General features: G+C 35.5%; 1 protein-coding gene across 1 annotated transcript in view; it reads left to right on the forward strand.

Moving 5' to 3' along the window:
• The window catches only part of HDAC9 (histone deacetylase 9), a 950,572-nt gene that overhangs the window by 621,376 nt on the left and 306,911 nt on the right, over nt 1–22,285 (forward strand). The window contains exon 14 of the mRNA XM_049785709.1: nt 21,602–21,779. Coding sequence (XP_049641666.1) covers nt 21,602–21,779 — 178 coding nt within the window. The remainder of the gene's footprint in view (nt 1–21,601; nt 21,780–22,285) is intronic.

Genomic DNA, 22,285 nt, shown 5'->3' on the forward strand with positions numbered 1-22,285 from the left:
GAGAGGAAAGGGACTTGGGACATATAGATAGATTGTTTGGCTGACGAGAGAGGCCTGCTAAGGCTAAAGACTTAATTTTTAACTAGGGCACCATTTCCACATTCACTATTCCTGTATCCATATGGCTTTCCCTAGCAACATTAATTTTAAATAAATTTTAATTAAATTAATTTCCCTATTAAAAATAATTTCTGCAATACTATTTTTAAAATAAAGAAAGCAAATAATGAGACCATTTAGCAGGATGAGAAATCGGGGAAGTGACTGAAGAAGCACCAGCCCTTTGAATGAGTCAAGTGAGAAATATTAGTCTATGTTGAAAGTGGAAAGAAGGGGCCGGCGAGGTGGCGCTAGAGGTAAGGTGTCTGCCTTGCAAGCGCTAGCCAAGGAAGGACCTTGGTTCGATTGCCCGGCAACCCATATGGTCCTCCCAAGCCAGGGGCAATTTCTGAGCCCTTAGTCAGGAGTAACCCCTGAGCATCAAACGGGTGTGGCCCGAAAAAACAACAACAACAAACAGAAAGTGGAAAGAAAATAAAAATCAAAAGAGGGCTAAGAAGAAAGAAATACACATGGGACTTACAAGTCATAGTCATGGGTATGGACCATGGACAAAGAGAAATCATAAAGGATTTGGCTTAATAATGGAGTATTAGAAAGTAAGATTCTAGGAATGTAAAGTGGTAAGTAAAGAAGGAGACAGTACGTCAACCTATGTTTTCATAGACACTCATTGCTAGTATGATCACCAACAGTAGAAACACAACTCCTAGTCACAGGCAACACACAAAAGCTAAATACAAGTATATAATATCACATAAAACTATTGCTTATAAAATATGCACATATATAAATAACAGAAACAAATATATAGACAAATAGTGACATATATTTATATACCTATTATGATATAAAATAATGCAAAACTAAAGCCTAAGGAGATCTAATAACTTGAATATTAGCATATTAATAACCTATAGCGATAATGGTGTTGATCTGTGGTGGTTTTTACTCTTCTAACAAATATGCAGATTTGTTGAAGACTTTAAAATGCTTCCGATTCCCTTTGATAAAGTAACTCAATTTTAAAGTATGTGCTTGGACTATAATGAGAAAAGTGACTTAAATTTAAATAAAAAGAACACTTGGAGTAAAGAAAAGGGTCTATGTATCAATAAAATGTGCCTTTACTATTTCATAGCAAAGAGTAGTCAAACATACATATGACTATGCATGTTATAAACATTAACAGGAATTTTTAGCTAATGATCATGTATTTATTATACAAATAGGGCTCCAGAATGAACTGATTTCCTAAACATTTACATATGTTTACACTAGTAAATATTCCAATAGTACTATTTCCTCAGTGCTTAAGACATAATAACCAACATGTACAATTTTATGGAAACAATTACGTTGAATTTTGCAAGCTATCTACAAAGTAGGTACCATTATTATTTAAAAAGTACAAATTTAAAAGTGGGACAACATGGTTTCAAAGAGTTAAGAAATTTGCCTATTATTGCCCAGCCAGTAGACCCAGAGTTTGAATTCAGAGTCCATGTCATACCTTGTCAATTATTGCTCCAGGTTGCCCTCCAGAGAGATTAGCTTCCCAGTTAATCAAGTTATGATATTTTAATCTTATAAATACCTCCTGAGTTAATATTTCTCTGTTTATTCTACTGCAAAAATCTGGCCCTGCCTATTCACTCTGTCAACTACATTAGAGTCTCTAGCTTATGTCTGCTATTCTGATTTATTTAAATCATTGAAAACACGTGACTGGTCAGGGACAATGATTATTAATTAGATCACATTAGCATCGATGGTGAAGACAAACCTTAAGTCTTCATCAAGAGTCTGATTCCAAGAACATCTGGGTTTTCCTAGAGGGAATCCTATCTCATGTCTACACTCTTGCCTACCACAAAAGACCCCAATGGTGGTTGCCTTCAGACTACCAAACTTAAAAAACAGCCAGCCAGAGGTACTTTGTATTCCTCTTGTCATTAATGATATTCTGTCAGAACTGAGAATTCCCACTTCAAATGCTAATGTCCATTTTACCACAGGAATGTCGGTACCCCTTTTCTCCAACAATGCTCTTTCACCTTTTTTCCTGATGTACTGACCAGCTGGAAATTAAGTAGCCATTCAGACCAAATAGAGGGTAGGACTACTTCATCATTCTTCATCTTTTTTTTATCTCTTTCTTCGGATATCAGTAGAATTTCTCATTTCTTCACAAAATAAATACAACAGAAACTTCATAAAAATGCTCAGCAATATAAGGAACACATTGACATGGACAGAATGAAGGATCACCCATGTTTCACTGCCGTGGCCCATTGATTCACCAACTAGTCTTTAAATTCCCATTCAACTAAAACTGAAGCATAAAGTCCCTCTTTCTTTTTTGCTTTTGTTTTGGGGGTTGTTAAACCCAATCATGTTTAGGGGTTATTCTGGGCTTTATAATCAGAAATTATTCATGGTGGGCTCAGGGAAACATACAAGGTGAAAGAGATTAAACCTGACTTGACTGGTTCAATCTACCTACTGTACAATTTCCTTGGCCTTGCATGAAGTCTCTATTCAATGCAAATGTAAACATGCTTATTTACTCTTAAAACTTGTATATTAGTACTCATTGTCTTCAAAATGAAGTTACAGGGCCTCACATGGGTTAAAGAAAATGATTTAAATGTTTTGATTAATGCTCATTTATTTCTCTTCATGTTGCAAATGTCTTCATCCACATAATGTTGTGATATCACTTTATTATGATAACCACTAATAATAATAATTACTGTAACATTAAAGTTATTACAGTGAATATAATCATAACTCGATATATCACTGCTGTACAGTGTGCTCACTCTTACAAAATCAAGCACTTACAGTATTGAACTCAGGCTTGCTGCATATAAAACATGTCCTACAGTCATACGACCTATCTCAGAGCCTATTGTTAGCATTTTTATATATTATTAGTTTATAATGCTATGAATATAAACTTAAACCAAAGAAATTCAGACAAGATCTTAAATTAAAATGTTAAGCATTGTTTGATTATTTCATATTACTCATTTAGTCCTTGTAGATATTTTAAGATTACTTTGCTTGTGGTATTTTATTCCATTTTGAATTAGAAAAATAATTCTACTAGCTTAAGTTGAAGTGTGAGTTAGTGAACACTTTAAAAGGAATGAAATGAGACAAACAGAACAACACAAGATAAAACAAGAGTATAGGGGGCCAGAGCATTGGCAAGGTAAGACGTTTGCCTTGCTATGCACTAACCTAGGACTGACTTCAGTTTGATCCCTGGACATCCCATATGGTCCCCTCCCACCCTTTGCTGACCCTGAGCCACCATGGCCCTGAGCCAGGAGCAATTTCTGAGAGAATAGCCAGGAGTAATCCCTGAGTGTCACCTGGTATGACTCAAACCCCTTCTCCCCCCCAAAAAAAAGAGTGGAGGATGAGGAAACCAGAGGAAAAGGAGTTTCACTTCACTTTTAAAAACTTAAAATCTTTTACATAGAAAATTCTTTACTACAAGTAATAATATAATTGGACAATTTACTAGTTTGGGGTTTTTTGAACCCTGCCTGAGAAAGTGCTGTATAAACTATTAGAATGATATTAATTAATGCTCTATTAAGTATATTTTTATTTACAATTTAATAAAACATATTAGGCATTTTTTCTCTACTTTCAAATGATAGGGATAAAGAACAAATTTCTAATGTCTAATATTGGTAGTTTCTTAATGAAGTTGGTAACAAGTATTATAATTACAACATTAGTGTGTTAATATATGGTCAGAACCATTACTGACAATAAAATTACAATATTATTACATTTTTATATTCAACATTTTCGAAAACTTTATGACAGTGATATTATCTCCAATTTAGAAATGGGCTAAATTTTATTAATTCCTCCCAAATAGAGTTTGGTGTTCATACCCAGTAAGCAATTGTTACTAGAAACGATTATTAAAAGTGTGTAATGAAGTTACACTTAGTTGTTGATAAATGTAAATGATTTATGGCAACTAGGGATACTGTGTAGGAGAACTAACATGCCGTTGATTGTTATGGACCTTGCAATTAAGAAAAATAGTTCCAAGTAGTTTATAATATGGTAATAAATGTATAAGATGATCAAAATGATCGATCCACTAGAATAAATTCAGAATGATTGTGGAAAGATATAGAGTAGAGGCATCATAATATCTATAAATATTTTTCTTGAAATCCTGATAATCATGCAAAGTATTTTTTTTTTTTTTTGCTTTGGGATCCACACCCAATAGTTTCTCCGGGGACCATAGACTATGCTGGGATTAAAGCTGGGTTGGCAACATTTTTTAAAAAATTTTTTTGGTTTTTCGGGCCACACCCGTTTGATGCTCAGAGGTTACTCCTGGCTAAGCACTCAGAAATTGCCCCTGACTTGGGGGGACCATATGGGACGCAGGGGAATCGAACCAAGGTTGCGATCTTTTCCTTGGCTAGCGCTTGCAAGGCAGACACCTTACCTCTAGCGCTACCTCACCGGCCCCGGGTTGGCAATATTTAAGCCAAGTACCTGACACACCTTCCTACCTCTCTGGCCCCTCATGCAGTGTATTGGTAAAAAACAAAAACAAAAAACAAAAACAAAAACATATTAGTATAACAATTTCAATAAGATGCAATAAAATTTATTTGTGAAAACAAGATGCAATTCTTCAAAAAATGTCATAAAAACATGGAATCCCAGAATCTTGGTATTTGATTGTTGCTGAAGATGAGCACTGTTAAAAAAGCCTTTGGACTTGGCCATGATCATGAAGATGAGAGAGAAGTTGATTACTGACCCAAAAACCTGTGAGTGGTAGTGGACTAAAGAGCAGTCTACATACTATTTTAACATAATAAACCAGGGCTGGAGAGATAAGTGGGAAGGTCATTGCTCTTGAAAGCAGCCAATCCATGTTCAATCCCTGGCTCCCCATATGGTACCTCGAACCCACCAGGTATAATTCATGAGCTCAAAGTCAGGAGTCACCTTTGAGCACCACCTATTGTGGCCCTAGACAAACAAAAACAAAAGCAAAACCATTAATAATGACATAGTATTAGATTAGAAATATAATCCAATCATCATATATAATCCAATCTACATATAAAATCCAAACAGCAGATAAGGCAATTGCCTTGCTTGTAGTTAATCTTGATTTGAACCCAAGATCTTTCTGTAATTTCCCAAACTCCACCAGGAATGACCAAATTGAAGAGACTGGAGTCAGCCCTGAATACTGCCAAAATATTAATAGTAATTAACTACCTTTCTCTATGTATAGAAACATAAAACAGTTCAGCTTAAATTACAGTAATGATTATATTATCTTTTTGCATTTATATGAAACTTACCTGTTTGTGAAAAATTACCTGACATACACATTTTAACCCATTTTATAAAGATGGTCTGGCATATTAATTACATTTTCCCTAATTTGCAGTTATAAAATAGAAAGACTGATGTCTATAGTCAAAAGTTTTCACTTTGAACATGATGCTTTTTGAATAATTTCAATTTAATTTTAAATGTTCAAATTTTATCTTAGAGAAGTGACTGAATACAAGAGACTTATCCTAGAAGAAAGACATGGCTATCTTTTCATTTAATACTTTAAAAATGCATGTCCTGTTATTGCCAACCAAGTTACTGAAGTAAGTTATTGTTAGCTACTAAGATTCTATCTCTTAAGAAAGGTGCAAATCCCATGAGATTTCATTCTATATCTTCATTTGGACTCTGGACCAGAAGACTTCTATCATGAATTTGCAGATGCACTCTGAACATTCTTTTAACATCAGGTAGAACTTTCTTTGTCTTTTTAGTTCCTTTTCATTGATCCTTTTTTTTTTTGGTTCAGAGATACCTTTTTTGAAGAAGCTTTCCTCAGTTCTCTTAAACTTTAACTCTATACCATCATCATCCACCATCATAACCCATAGCTTTTATCCTTATCTCAGTTTCTCCTTTATACTCGAGTAAAAACTTGGTAAACATTTATTTTACCGTATAGTCTACCCACAGGAAAATGATTATTTTTTGTTCCATATTTTAAGTTTCAAACGTACACCTTTTACTAACATCTAATGTTGTACCTTTTAATGTAACATGACTGAGAAAATTATTAATTTAGTTTCAGCAAAACACAAAACAGCTCTTTTATCTCAAATTTATTTCAGATTTCTCTCATTTAAAAAATATAATCGTTTTAAGTTAGAATTCCTTTAATGAGATTTAGCTTTAGCTACGAAGAAATATTTACAAATGGATTCATTTGCCAAATTAATATAGTATTTTGAGATACATAACAGGAATCAGTAAATATAGTCTAGGATCATGATTGAAATTATTATTAAAATTATTAAAAAATTAAAGCCTCGGGACCGAAGAGATAGCATGGAGGTAAGGTGTTTGTCTTTCATGCAGAAGGTCAGTGGTTCAAATCCCGATATCCCACATGGTCCCCTGAGCCTGCCAGAAGCGATTTCTGAGCATAGAGCCAGGAGTAACCCCTGAGCACTGCCGGGTGTGACCCAAAAACAAAAACAAAACAAACAAAAAAAAATTAAAGCCTCGAGGCGGCGGAGACCCTAGAGGTAAGGCGTTTGTCTTGCCTGTGCTAGCCTAGGACAGAGTGCAGTTCCATTCCCTGGGTGTCCTATAGGGTCCCCCAAGCCAGGAGCGAGTTCTGAGTGCATAGCTGGAGTAACCCCTGAGCATCACCGGGTGTGGCCAAAAGACCAAAAACCAAAAAAAATAAAAATAAAAATATTAAAGCCTATGATTATTGTAAAAATTATTATTAAAAATGCAGTTGTACAGAACAGTTTTCTTGATCAGAGTGCAGTACTGATCTATCAAAATTTTTTTACAAAGTCTAGGTTAAACTTGTACTTCATTCAACACTTGTAAAATTAAAAAAGAAAGGTTCTTTTAAAAGGAAACTGCTTATGTTTAAAAGCCTAAAAAAGCACAGTTTAAATAATACTCCATATCTTTATTTATTTATTTATTTATTTATTTATTTATTTATTTATTTATTTATTTTTTTGGTTTTGAGCCACACCCGGTGACACTCAGGGGATATTCCTGGCTATGCCTTTAGAAAGTGCTTCTGGCATGGGGGACCAGATGGGTCTCTGGGGATTGAACCCAGGTCAGTCCTGGGTCAGCCGTGTGCAAGGAAAATGCCCTAACGCTGTGCTATATCTCCAGCCCCATCATCTTTTTTTTATTTTTCATTAACAAAATGTTCCAGGGGGAAACAGACATTAACTATCTCATACTTTGTAAGTAAAAATGAATCAGAACATAAAGCAACGTATATTTTGGAATTTGATGTTTTTGATGATTTATACACAAAAATTATGGTTTTGGAGACGAGGAAAATGTGGTGATGGCTTTAATGTATTTATTAAGATGTCTTCTTGGGCTCAGAGATGTGAATATAACACTTATTGCATGATTCTGCAATTTATGGTCCAATACATATGACTCAACTTGTGCTATACTTAACCTCATGGATTTCCAAACAATTTTTTTCAAGATATATAGACATTTTGAATGACTTATTAGTAATAAATGTAAATTTTAATTACTGGGCTATTTTATAGCCATTTATTCTTTTATTCCCCTTAAATCATGATCCATAAAATATTTTAGAAATTGAGAATTTCTGGTAAAATTATGGGCAGACTCTCTAGGAATTACACAGATGTATATATATTAATACAATTTTGTGCACAATTTTACAGTGGAGATATATATGTATATATATATATATATATATATATATATATACAGTAGAATTCTTCCAGAAATCCTAGACTGAAAATGCCTATTCAATGTATATCCATCTAATTCTTGTATCTTAAGTAGCAGTGATTTATATTGCTTGTCATCTTCCTCATTATTATTTGTTTTATATCTGGACACTAATTATCAAGAAAGGAGAATAAAGGAAATTCTCAAGAGATTCATCATAGTCAAACTAAACCCCTTTCCCCCTCTTTATCTTCAGGCTATTATTTCTAGACCAGCGCTCTATTGTTCATGCTGTACTGTTCATTGGCTACTAACCAGACAGAGGATGCTAGTTTAGGGCATTGCACAATTTCATCTTCCTCTAGGCAGTTATGTAATTAAAATAAGTTCAACCTGTTCTCTTCAACTTTATATTTTCTACCAGACAATTGTAAAACTTTAAAAGCTGCAAAGCCAACAAAGGACAAAATATAATTTGTTTACTTTTTATTGTGAAAGAAAGTACGCATCTTGCACCACTTATTTAATTCCAAAAATTCAATGTGGTCTATTTTGTAGAGCAGAGAAAGATAAAAAAAATCCTCATTAATTTATTTAAAACAGTTCTTTTTCGAGAGCAATGTAAAGCTGCTCCATTTAAAACTTTCCTAAAGCAACCAGCCATTCATAGTTATGAATGCAGAGTTGTAACTGACAGCAGTTTTCTCACAGTAATTCATGTCAAAGGATCACACTAAAGGCACGAGAAGCCTTTATACAGTTTGTGAATAGGTAAAACATTCACTAATATTTTACTGATTAAGGAACAATGTTGTTAAAAAGAATCAGCTATCTAGTATTAAACCGCTGACCTTCAATCCAGTACTACTTATCACACACCATACAGCCTCTTACTGTGTCTCCAAATAAACAGCAGTTACACTTAAAACCAGTGTCCTCTGATTTTGCCGGGGATGCTTTAGCCAAATTCTTTGTAGTGTTTGCTTCTTGTTGCCTTGTGGTGCAAGTCTAGCTGATTATATAGTGCTCATAACTTGAGATTGAAAATATTTTATATACCCAATTTCACATTTCCTTTTTGATGTTTGACATTGTTGGTTGAAATGAGAAAATATGCTAGCAAGAATCTTTGTTTGGAATTAGAAGGATGTGTGTCTCACTGAAATAAAACGATGAATGAGACATGGGTGCAGGTGTGCAGGAGGCCACCCTGACCCTGGAAGCAGGTTGGTGAAAAATAACATACACTTACTTTCTGTGGAGTTCAAACCTGTTATTCCAGAACCTTCTCAACTAAGGACCACTTACACATGATATTCCAGAAATACCACCCCTTGTTATGGAAATAAGGCCACAAGAAGCAGTCTTCTTTGTTAAAGGAGCCTCTGTCTTGACCATATGTTTATTTAACAAAAGCGCATGTGACCTCCAGAATCTGACACAGAGATTTAGTTAGCACAAGCAGTGTTTTGCAAGTTGGTCTCAAATATAAAATAACGATTCAAAACCATTTCTTTAAACATTACCACTCATTTGCGTACTATAGGTGTACTATAGGTGGTACAATAAGAAACATTGGGGGCCTGAGAGATAGCATGGAGGTAGGGTGTTTGCCTTGCATGCAGAGGACGGCATCCCATATTGTCCCCGAGCCTGCCAGGAGCGATTTCTGAATATAGGGCCAGGAGTAACCCCTGTGTGCTGTTAGGTGTGACTCAACCCCACCCCCCAAAAAATGAAAAGTTGGCTGGAGTGTGTGTGGAGATGGTACAGCTGAACTACATCATCACAGCATCAGTCTATGAATTCAGCTGTGTGTCTTGGTGGAAGAGAAATATGTGGGACTCTGAGCGCTCACCCCACCCCTTCAAGTCAACCATATAATATGTGTGAGTCATATCTCAGAAAGTCAATCACATCTCATATTTAGAATAACTGCTTTTACACTGGTACAATTGACCTTAATCCTAATAATTCTAATAAATCTATAAATGTTTATTTTAGTTTACTTACATCAGAGTGGGAGACTCCCAAACAGTGCTAAGTGGGCCCAATTGGTGCTTCTTGGTCAAGTAGATGGGTGATCAGTTGAATGCAAGGAGTTGAGAGCATGCTACTGTAAACTTGAAGTACCTTATACCAGGAACCACAAAGGAGCTAAGGAAAATTTTCAAACCCAGGAGATCATGCAATGCTGTGACACAAACCCAGGCTCTGGTCTGGGTAGATTCATTTAATTTCAATTTTTTGGATATAGTCACACAATTGTGCAACCAGCAACACAGTTCATTTTTAGAATGTTTTGCATCATCCTTTAAAAAAATTGTGCCCATCAGCAATAATTAACCAATGTTACCCCTCAACTGCAGGCAACCACTAATTTGCTTCCTTTCTTCATAAACTTGTCTACTCGGGACATTTCATGTAAACAGAATTACACAATACAGGGTCTATTGTGACTTTTCAGCCTAGCATCATGGTTTCATGGTTACTTCTATGCATCAGAGGTAGAATATTTTAACCCCTTTCATATATACAAAGTTAAGTATTAGATACAGTCAATCTGTCATTTATGACACCCTCAGGACTTTTTATAAAAAGTGGAAATTTTAGCTTGACCACCAACAGTGGCCCAAGCTTGCAACAACTCACTTATTTGTGTGACTTTTGTTGGCATGCTAAGGTAATAGTGAAGAAAATTTATTATTGGCTCCTAAGGCCCAGAGGAGAGGCAGGCCTGAAGGCCTTCAGCGGATTCTGTTTGATGCTGCAGAATTTGGCTGGTCAGTAGACCTGGCTCCTGGAAAGCTGCAGTTTTGTGCAAGTGGGTCCAGCTCAATCATGAAAGCTGCTACTTCTTCATCTACAGGTAGGCTTTCTAGCAATGGAAATTCTGCTTGTGCCATTGCCGTCAGACTAACTCTGAGCCAGATTCAGAAAAGATTAAAACTAGACTTTATGAAATAACAGAGATCCCAGATATGTTAGGCTTCTGTGGCACTATCTGAAAGCTGATCTCAAACAATGGAAGGAGGGGTGCTTGAGGTATAATGAGGCAGCACTTGCTTTTTATAAGGCCCCTTCAAGACCCCACAAAGATCCCTCAAAGGCCAGGCTGAGGTCCTGCATGGAGTTGACCAGAAATTGCTCATGGTTTTCTTGCCTAAGCAAACAGAGAATGCCAAGATTTTGCAAGAGGTTCTGCTCTCATTTGATGGGTGCAAGGTTTGAGGTACTTAAGCACATCTTAAGCATACTTAAGCATACTTAAGCACCTCTTAAGATACTTGCTTGTTTTTGAAAATTGCCTTGAAGCATGAATCTTCCATTGCTTTTGTGGTGAAAGTTAAGAAGCAGCTTATCAATGACTAGAGACCCAAAATGCCTCTAGGCATTTTGCTTTTCTGACTTGAGGCTGTGGAGTCCAACCAAACCCCTACTTTCCCCTTTTCAAAGTTTTGATTTATTTAAAAGATATTATTATTATCATAATTATTATTATTATTATTATTGTTGTCTTTGTTGTTATTTTTATTTGGGGGCCACACCAGGCAGTGCCCAGGGGTTTCTCCTGGCTCTATGCTCAGAAATTACTACTCCAGCCAGGCTCCAGGGACCATATGGGATGGTGGGGATCAAAACTGGGTAGGCCAAGTGTAAGGCAAGCACCCTATCTACAGCGCTATTGCCCCTTGAAATTATTATTATTATTTTTATTTTTTTTTTTTGGGGTCACATCTGGCAGCGCTCAGGGGTTACTCCTGGATCAACACTCAGAAATCGCTGCTGGCAGGCTCGGGGGATCATATGGGATGCTGGAATTCATACCACCATCCTTCTGCATGCAAGGCAAACGCCCTACCTCCATGTCACTTTTTAATTAAGTCTCTTTGAGATACAAGAACCCTTTATTTATTTATTTATTTTTAGATTTTTATTGTGGTGAAAGTGAATTACAAATCTTTCTCAGTAATATTTAAGGCACATAGTGACAATGAATGAGGGGCATTCCCACCACCAGTTTTGTTCTTTCTTCATCCCTGTTCTCAGCATGCATCCCACTTCTCCCTCTTTTACCCCCCATAATGCTAGTGGAACTGTTCCCCACTTGTACAGCTTGTTGTAGATTGGGTGTCGATTCTGTTATCATTGACTTTGAATTTGATATACAAGTCTGATCATATTTTATTTCCACCAAATGAACATATGACTGTATCGTCTTAGTACAGAAGAACATCTGTAATTAGACAGATCATTGCAGGGTAGGCTACTCAGTGCTACTTACACTTTCTGGAATCAGGTCTGGGCCTCACAGTCTGGAAGCAACCACTGCACCCTGGCCACTGGTTTTAGGTACCTGTAAATCTATCACTTTGGCATGAAAGACTGGGCTCTTTCCTCCCACCCTGTCTGGCTTATTACCGACTTCCCACCTGCCTGGGCTCTGAGGCTCTGTCTTCTGCATACCTTACTTCTCCCCATATACCATGTAGGAGCCTGATTCTGCTTTGCCTGGAGGTGAGTTAGTCTAGGCTTCTGGATTCCTGATTTCCTGGTAAGTGGATCTTGAACCCCATCTTTGCCTGTGGTCTTAGAATCCCAGAGCTCTTGACTTTTAAATAAATGTCTGAAAGACTTGCCAATTTTGACAGTGGTCAAGGCATATAGAAGAAGTAGAAATTTGGTCTGAGTCCATCTGGGGAATGAGAACCAGCTGGAGCCTTTGTCTTGCTCCTACAATAGTTAAAGTAAGTACAAGGCCTGGGCCACTTCATTTTTTCAGTGGAAACTCTGGCCACTTTGAAATCTGCAGGTTTACAGAGACTCGCTGATGTCTTTTCTCAGTGTTTTTTTCTTTGTACCTACAGTGTTCTCTCTAATATCACTAGAGTGTGAGTTCGCAAACACCAAACCAGGATCCCTCTAAAAGTTGGGTTGAGAAATATTAAGGTGCAGATCTTGCACTCAGTCAGCTGTGATTCCATCCCTGGAACCTCATATGGTTCCCACACATGACCCAAAACAAACATGGGACTTGCTCCTCGCATACTCTTTTTGAGCCAATGCTTCAATAATCCAAGTTCTCCAGATTTTGGGAAGAAATTTGAGCATTGTTGCATGCAAACTCAGATGCAAACTAGACTCTCAGCTGCTTGAACTCCATCCTTGAGATATTCCCACTTTTCATTGGTTTATTTTGTGTGGTTGAGTGGCCTCCTTATGTTTTTTGACTATAATTTCTTGGTCAGGTATCATTTATTCAAGTATGTTCTCCCAATCACTCATCTGCCTTTTGGCATTTTGAGTAGATATTTTCTTTTGCTGTGTGAAAGCTTTTAATCTTTTATGAAGTACCATTTTGTTTTCCTTTTTAAGGGTTTATTCTTTTCACAATACATTTATAATATTAAAGTCCAAAAGTGTGTCACTTTTTATGCTGTGTATCTTACAGTTCTAAATCCAGTATCCAAGTCCTCCTTTCACTTTAATTTTTGTGTACATTGTTAAGTACACATTGATTCTCTCTCTCTCTCTCTTTTCCCGTGTGTGTGTGTGTGTGTGTGTGTGTGTGTATGTGTGTAGCATGTGGCTGTCCATTTTCCCAACACTATTGGTTAAAGAGGCATTTGTTCATTTCTCATTCTTATGTTCTTGCTTTATTTTTCATAAATTAGATGTCTGTATGAGTGAGGGTTAACATTTGGACTCTAGTCCGTTGTTCTATATGTTTGTTTTTGTTCCAATAATTTGTTTTACTTTTGTTTCTTGGTAGTGTAGTTTTAAGTCAGTGAGGGTGAGGTCATTTTCCCTGTCTTAGAATGACTTAGGCTATTTGGATAATTATGTTTTCATATATATTTGAGAATTTTTGCTCTATTTCTTTGAAAAATTCCATTGGTATTTTGTTGGTAATTATTTATTTTTATATATTTTAAGTAGCATAACTTTTTTAAAATGTTTATTTTTTTCTATTCAATTTTATAGCATAGTTTCCATTCCTGATATTTTTCTATTTATTTTAATAAAATTTTATTGTTTGGGGGTTTAGAGGTTTTTCACCTACTCTGGTTGTCTCCTAAGAACTTTATCTTTATTTAACACAGTTTTGATTTAATTTATTGTGTATAGAATTTAACTAAGTATATATATCTATTGATTTTGTATTTTGCCATTTTACTGAATTCGTTAATATTTTTAATTGTAGTTTTATGGACTCTCTAGGTTTTCTGAGTATATTATGTCATTTGAAAATAGTGAGGTTAGTTTTTCTTGTCCAATCTGGACCAATTTTGTTTGTTTTTCTTGCCTAATTTCTCTAGATAGGACTCCCAAGATTATATGGAAAGGTAATGGTGAAAGTGTACATTCTTGTATCAGATCTATGTGGATAGCTTTCAGTTTTCCACCTATCCAATTGATCTAACTTATCTGCTGATAATACCGATTTTTGTTGTTGTTATTGAGATGTTACTTGATTTGGAGTATTTGGGAAGAACTGTAATTTGGGATTTGTCTTCTTACTATCACAAAATTAAAAGTATCTTTTCAATATGTTCACATATATGAATACAATGTGGTCAGTGTACATGACTATGTTGTATATGTTTTAAATTCTTTTTTCAACTATATATACACAAGAAAACAACATTTTAATCTTTGTTTTTATATGTGGTTTGGGGCTACACCAAATTCAAGGCTTACTCTTGGCTCTATGCTCCGGAATATCATTCCTGACATGGTTGAGTGCCACATATTAAGCCCAATTTAGCTGCATGCATGGAAAGCATCATATTTGCTGTACTATCATTCTGGTCCCTTCATCACATCATTTTGTTATTGCTTTTGGGGGAGGAAGCTGGGCCACAACTAGTAGTACTCAGGGTTAACTCCTGACTCTGCACTCAGGAATTACTCATAGCTGTCTTAGAGATTATATGGGGAACCAGACTTTGAATTTGGGTTGGCTATGTACAAGCTAACTAACCTACCTGTTGTGTTATCACTCTGCCCTTAACCATTCATTATTTAGTATACTATTCAGATACCTAATATAATAATATTCTTACACATTTATCACCATAGTCTCTCTCCAGAATTTTACCTTCTCAAGTTAAAGCACATATCTATTAAATGAGATACCCAGTTCTCTTTCTTCCCAGCATAGGAGGAACTACCTACTTTTTTCCTAATTATGGATTAATAATTTTTGTCCTTTTTTTGAAATTATTTTGTCCTATGAGACTTGATTGTTTCATATTCATAATTCCTTCATGGTTCCTTTCATGTTGGAACAGGCATTAGAACTTCTTTCATTTTTAAGGCCACTTTGTTGACACTGCTTTGTTATATTGGTCAATTCTGTAATTATGCATGTTTGAAAGAATATGAGTTTATTGGCTACAAAACCCAAACCAATGAATACATTAAAGTTTTCTGTCAACTGTTTTACTTTATAAATTTATCATAACCTCTTTCCATGAGGTGGATATAGTGAGATACTTTATGCTATTATTATTTACATACTATAAAGTTCTTAAGTTTAGAAGTATTATCTACAGTTAATTGAATGTCTTTTTATTTTATAGGTGCCCTTAACTTATTATTAATATTCCCCAAAAATCTATGTTGCACATGTTTAATATGACTGTACAAAACTTACTTCTTTTTGTTGTTGTTGTTGTTTGAATTTTCCATAAATGTCTTCATAGAACTTAATTTAATCTGGTTCTGCCAAATAATATAGTCTTTTTTTATTCAATTTTTTAGTTTATCTAGTAAATAGAGTACATTCATATCAGCTGTATTTAGTGATATATAGACATTTTTTCTAGAATCTCATTTTATGAATAGTATTTGTTCAAGAGTTTCAACATTTTAATTTCTCTGTTTTTATGGTTCCTTTTCTTTGTTGCTTGTACAAAATGTGTTGTCTACATTAATTTTTTTTACTTATTTAATGAGTACTTTAAAATGATTAAATTCATGTTTAGCTTTAAAAATATCTAAATTTAGCCAATATTTCTACATTCATTCTGAATAACACAAAGACTGTAAAACGTGTAAATTGTCATTAGCCCTTGGCATCTTACAAGATTACCTCGAGGTATATTTATGATTCTAATTTTCTTCTATAAAATCAGGACTTCTGAAATTCAAAACAGCATGAGTCCAAAAGAAAATTAAATTCACTTTTAAGGCCAAACAAGGAGAAGCATATTCTTTTTAAAAATTACTTTAGAAATAGTTATAAAGAGAAAGATATGTTTTCTAATTATTTTCTCATGATCTTTTTCATTGTTTAATTTATGTCATATCTTTATGAAAATGAAGCAAATAAATCTAATTGTTTAAACATATATCTTTTCCTTATGTTAAAGTTTTATAATCTTATTGGAATATAGACTACATTAACTAACTGCTCAGTTGTCTGGAAGCAAACAAATTCAACCATCTATAAATGGAAAACCCCAGAAGCAATATTACTAGCACAAGAAAGCAAAACCAAACCAAATAGAAATAACCCCCCATGGGGCCAGAGCGATAGCACAACGATAGGGCGTTTGCCTTGCACGTGGCTGACCCAGGACAGACCTCGGTTCGATACCCAGCAATCCCATATAGTCCCCCAAGCCAGGAGTGATTTCTGAGCACGTAGCCAGGAGTAACTCCTGAGTGTCACTGGGTGTGGCCCCCAAAACAAACAAACAAACAAACAACAGCAACAACAAAACCCCAGAAGTAACTCCCCCATATCTCTGCTACTTCAAAACAAAAGAGAACCTTGAAATAAATAAAAACTCAAGGGTTTTATTCTCTCACAATCTCAATTAGTAAATTGCTCTCAAGTAAATATTTCCTTCTCAGCAACATTGAGCTTTTTGTACAAAAAAATTCAAGATCCTGTCCTAGCTTTTTATTAGATAGATGGAAATTCTTATGCCCTACAATTTAGAAAGGAAAAGGCCAATGACACTGATACTCTATTAGGCCTCAATGAAGAATTTATAAAATAGAAACTTTTGTGAAAGTAATTTGAAGCTTTTATCAGTGGGTGAACACAAACAATGTTTGAGCATAGTGACCTTAGACCACTTTATACAAGTAAAAGATTGTCTTACATATCTTAGAAACCTGAGATTATTTTTCTGAATGGGAAAATGACCGACCAACCAACCAACCAACCAACCAAAAAAAAAAAAAAAAAACCACCTGAATAAAGAAAAACTAATGAATGCAAAAAACCAGACATAATATTGTTTATTTAAAAGATACTTGATCAGAAATATTTTTTTGGAAAAAGGAATATTTACTTACTATGCCTTTCACATTCCCAAGGGTCTCCACCAAAGGGATCTCCAACTAATATTTATTTTCTTTGTGCTTACCAAGCTGTGTTTGGGAGGCTCTGGGACCACTCCCTGGCCATCTATGAAAGGCTCTGAGGATGCTGTACGCAGGTGCTGGGAGTAATCTGGTGTTCAGAGTCTGTTAGGCTACTGCTCCAAGGTTTGGCTGCCTGCAAGGTACGCCTCTTAGCCTCTGTACTATCTCCCGGTTTCAATATCTGAGTTTTAGCAACAAATAGTTTAGAACCGTTGATGTTATAGTTTCCAGATAGGAAGAGGAAAGAGTTACATTCCTAATTTGAACCTTGAAGATACAAAAATATAAAATTTCTCTCACTCCTCTCACTTTTTTCCCTTTTCTTATAGGAAACAAAGGCTTAGTGAAATACTTCGCTCAATTTCTGCTATGGCAGAAGAATCCCACTTTTCACCCGACAGAAAGATGCTTTTATTTATTTTATTTGGCTTCTGAGATCCAAGTGGCCAGTCATTCTGAGTACTTTGGTGGCAGAGTTCACCATGACAGTGTGTGGCTTACTAGTTTGTAAAAGCTGTATTTGCCTTATTTTAAAAGCCTATAATTTATATATTTCATATTATTAGTTTGACATAAAATTAAAAAACTATTTGACTCCATGTTGGAAAGTTAGCACAACCCTGAAAATAAAAGGTTTACACTTGGCTAATCCTGGTCTATCCTTCAGAGCTTCACTAGGAGAAATCCCTGAGTTCCAAGCCAGGATCCTTAAAAACTGCCAGTGTTACTCCCCTCAATTTATTTTGATCCATATCTGCTGTTAGCTCCATTGATTATGAAGATTTTGGGTTTTGGGGGCCATACCCAAAGGTACTCAGGGCTTATTTCTGTATCTATGATATCACTACAACCCTGCCCGAATGACTATGAATGTATCCTAATGAAATGTGTAAAAGACTGAATGCTTTATTTTAAATAATATTTACCCTTTTTTATTAAAGTTTTAATATAGGCAATATGCAGGAAATTTTTGAACCATGTAAAAATGAAGAGGAAAATAATCTTCCAAAATCTAATTTTCCTCATTATTTCTTTGCTTAAACACTAAACAGTTTCAAATTATTCTCTTTTGATAATTATTTTTCTGGTCTTCATATGTTTATATATTTCATTAGCTATACCTTGGATGGTTTATGTTATCATTCTAATATGCTTTATTTTTATTAGCCCATGATAAGTTCTTAATCATGACTTTATCTCCCTCTTTTATTCTTTTGCCAACATATATTTATTAATACCTACTACATGGGTAACATTTCATGGAAATATGTGATGATTCAAAACTGATATCTTTTTGCAACTTATTCTAAAGCAATTTATTAGAAGCTTTAATTATGAGTCTCAACCCATAAAATCAGTATCCATGCAAAATTTGCTATCTATAAATATATCATGGGATATACTTTTTTTGTACACATAATAGACATAAGAGGAAAACTATGTATATTTACAGTTATTTCTTCCATTGGATTGACTTAGTATTATCATTTCTTACTTTCATTTTTCTCTTGCTCCTGAAAAACAAAATTATTCATGATTGAGATTCAGGCATACAATGCTTTATTTAATACTGATCCCTTCACCACTGCCCATTTCCCTACACCAATGTGCCACTTTCACTCCCGTTTGCCTGCTGCCTTTTCAAGAGATGCTTTATAAAAAATATTATTTTTACACAGTGGTTCACACTTTTGCTAATAGGGTTTCATGCACTGCTTTCTCCTCCTGGTTGAACATTTTCTTCAACCAAAGATATACTGTTTCAGGGTGGTGAGTGGAGAGTGTTTGAGGTGATGGAGGAAATCTGGTTGGGATTGCTCCTTCTATTCTACAACCTTCTCAAGGTGCTTGCTTCCTACTGAATCACAGTTCTCATGTTTTTGTTTGTTTATTTTTTGTAGCCATTGTCTTTTGGACATTCTCATGTTTGTTTGTTTTGTTATTTGTCTCCATAATCCACTTGGGAGTAAAACAGTTTTTGCCACTTTGGAGTAAAACAGTTTATGGGGGTATCTTTTTGGGGGGAATTTGGGCCACACCCGGTGATGCTCAGGGGTTATTCCTGGCTATGCACTCAGAAATCGCTCCTGGCTCGGGGGACCATATGGGATGCCAGGGATCTAGCCAGGTACATCCTGGATCTGCCACGTGCAAGGCGGCGAATGCCCTACTGCTGTGCTATCACTCTGGCCCTATGGGGATATCTTGTATTGTGAATAAATATTGGTCCATCTGACTTTGCACAGAGGGATCACTAATGGTGAGCTCTTGGAACCATCTGGGTCATCAAGGATCCAATAAAGTCAATTCCATGCAAGGCAAGTGTTACATTAGCTGTACTATAGCTGCAGCCCCACTTTTTGTTTTCTCAAAGCTGTATAGTAAAAATATTTAAAATATTTTTAAACATTAAAAGTCATAGTCCTTTGCAAGAAACGAACAATGTTTTTGTTACTAGGATTACTAAGTTTTTTAATCACTTAATGAATAACTCAATACTGTTAGCTATCCATGTAAATGATACCACAAATTCCTTCTTTACGTACCTTTATCTTAAGAAAAAAAACTATCAAATTCATAATTGTGTATTTGTATATCCTGTGAGATATCTATGAATGAAAAAACTATTTTACCCTCTTTATTGCTGCACTCTGAATATTTAATATGAAGATACAAGCAAACAAAAGGTTCAATTCTTTAAAAAAGTCAATTAAAGGGACCAGAGCGATGACACAGCAATAAGACATTTGCCTTGCATACACTAACCTAGGATGGACCGGGGTTCGATCACCCAGCGTCCCATATGGTCCCCCATGCCAGGATTGATTCCTGAGTAAATAGCCAGGAGTAACCCCTGAGTGTCACAGGGTGTGGCCCCAAACCAAAACAAACAAACAAAGTCAATTACATTGGAATTTGATCTTGAACAATGCATCCCAATCAGAAAAAAGTCTGAATATAATTATATGAAAAGTTCTTTTGCAGAACAAAACAGTGTTAACATATATTGATACCTTAATTACAATCTACCTTAAAGTTAACTTGAAATATTTCTTCTAAATTAGGACATATATGCCCATGATTTGTAATCTATTATATATTTATAGCTATAACTCAGTTATTGTGTGTAAGATTAACTGAGAAAAATTATTATAATGTAATACTGTCAAATTGACATTGAATGTAATTGTATTATATACATAATTGTTAGGATACACACTAAATCATTCATTGTATGGTACAGTCTACCAAGCCTTGTACCAAAAATACAAAATGAATAGGTAATATTCATAGATTGGGTGTTGGTGGCTAAACTGACAAGAATATAAAAATGTCTTATAGGCTATAATACTTTAAGTCTTAAGGATATACAGTTTTTTAATTAAAATTTTTTTAATAATTCAATGACATTTAAGTGACTTGAAACTGGGTATATCCATTTCACACGTTGCTATCACTATTAATGATATGTTATAGTGGTGATAATTTATTTTCTAAAGTAGTATTCAGCCATTTTCCATGTTCATTGAGAAAATAACTCAAAAAGAAATTAAGAAGTTATGAATGTCTTGAATTGAAGAAAGGAAATATCCACTGCATAATATTTGTAGTTAAATTTGTTGCCAAACTGTGTTCTAGAGATTTTCTTTGGAAACAGTACTGATCTGGTGTTGCTAATCCTGGTTCTCTGAACCAATAACTTGAAAATCATGAAGACTGTTCAAATTGCTACATTTTTGGAAATATGCTTCATGCTTTATGAAGGGAGATAAAAAGTGTTATGCACTGAGAGGCCGCCAACAAACATTTGCTTCTCTACCAGTCAGTGAAGATTGAATGTCATTAGTCTCTAGCACTATTGAACTGTTGGTTTTTAGAAACTTACAAATTTCATTCACATTATTACTGAAGGCAGTTTTAGGTAGCACTTCCGAAACTGACCCACCTTGGTAGTTGGATAGCAGAAGAGAAGACCTTCTCATTTAGAGTGTTATAATTTGAGAGCTGCATTCAATCTATTCATAGGAAAGATAAGAAAGAAGTCGAAGTGGATGTTCCCTGGAGGTGAAAGGTCTGTTTCTTTCCATCAGCTCCAACTGACAGGCCTCCTGCCATCACCTCTTTCTCTGCCAGCCAGACACGTCCTGGCTGGGGTAGGATAACATCTGTTGAATGAATTTATTGACTCGCTCTTGGTTTTTCTCTTCCTAGCTCTATTTTTCTTTGCCTTTGCCTTCACACCGTTTATTATGTCTCTGAACTGATGAACTTAATTTGTTGACATCTCGCTCTCAGTGTCTCTCTCAATGCCCAGCTCATGTTTCTTTCTACTGTGTTTTTTTCTTCTTTTTTTTTTTTTTTCTCTTGGCAACAGCCGTTCCTGGAAACCCCTCACACACGTGCCCTGTCATTGTGCCAAACTCCCCGGGCTCTGGCTGGTTTGGATGGATCAGAGAAACAGGGGCTCCTCTCCAGAATGCTCTCCTCCCACGCTGCCTCTGTTGTACCTCACCCAGCGTTGGACCACCCCCTCCAGCCTGGCTCTGCAACTGGTAGGAATGAATCTTTGAAGAATCCTTGAAGAAATGCACCGTTCTTGTAAGATTAACCAATTTAAATGCTCCGCATAACTCGGCTAGCTAGCTGAGCATTCCACTTTTAACTCAGTGCAACCCACATTTTATGAGGTTGTATTGGCCACAAGACAAAGAGCACATCTGATAAATCTTGGACTTAGTATTAATAGCCTCATAAATTGTTATCATTCAAGGGCCTGGAAAATGCATCAACAGGTGCACTGGTCCGTTCTGGATGCAAAGATTCCTACAACTATTTCAAGTGGCAGAGTTCCTCAAGCTCTTCTCTTTTAGTAACTCTGGCTATGAGGAAATTTATGATGCTCAGTTTCATTGGACTCTAAAGAGGGTCTTTATACCAGTTTAATTTTTCTTATTATTTTGTTGGTTTCCCTGTGGTTTGATTTTCATCTATCTCTTTTTCTCTCTCTGTGTTGTTGTTGTTTGTTTTTATAACTTTCCATACAAATGACTTAGGGGAG

The sequence above is a fragment of the Suncus etruscus genome, chromosome 13 (genome assembly GCF_024139225.1).
Source record: "Suncus etruscus isolate mSunEtr1 chromosome 13, mSunEtr1.pri.cur, whole genome shotgun sequence".
NCBI classification, from domain to species: domain Eukaryota; kingdom Metazoa; phylum Chordata; class Mammalia; order Eulipotyphla; family Soricidae; genus Suncus; species Suncus etruscus.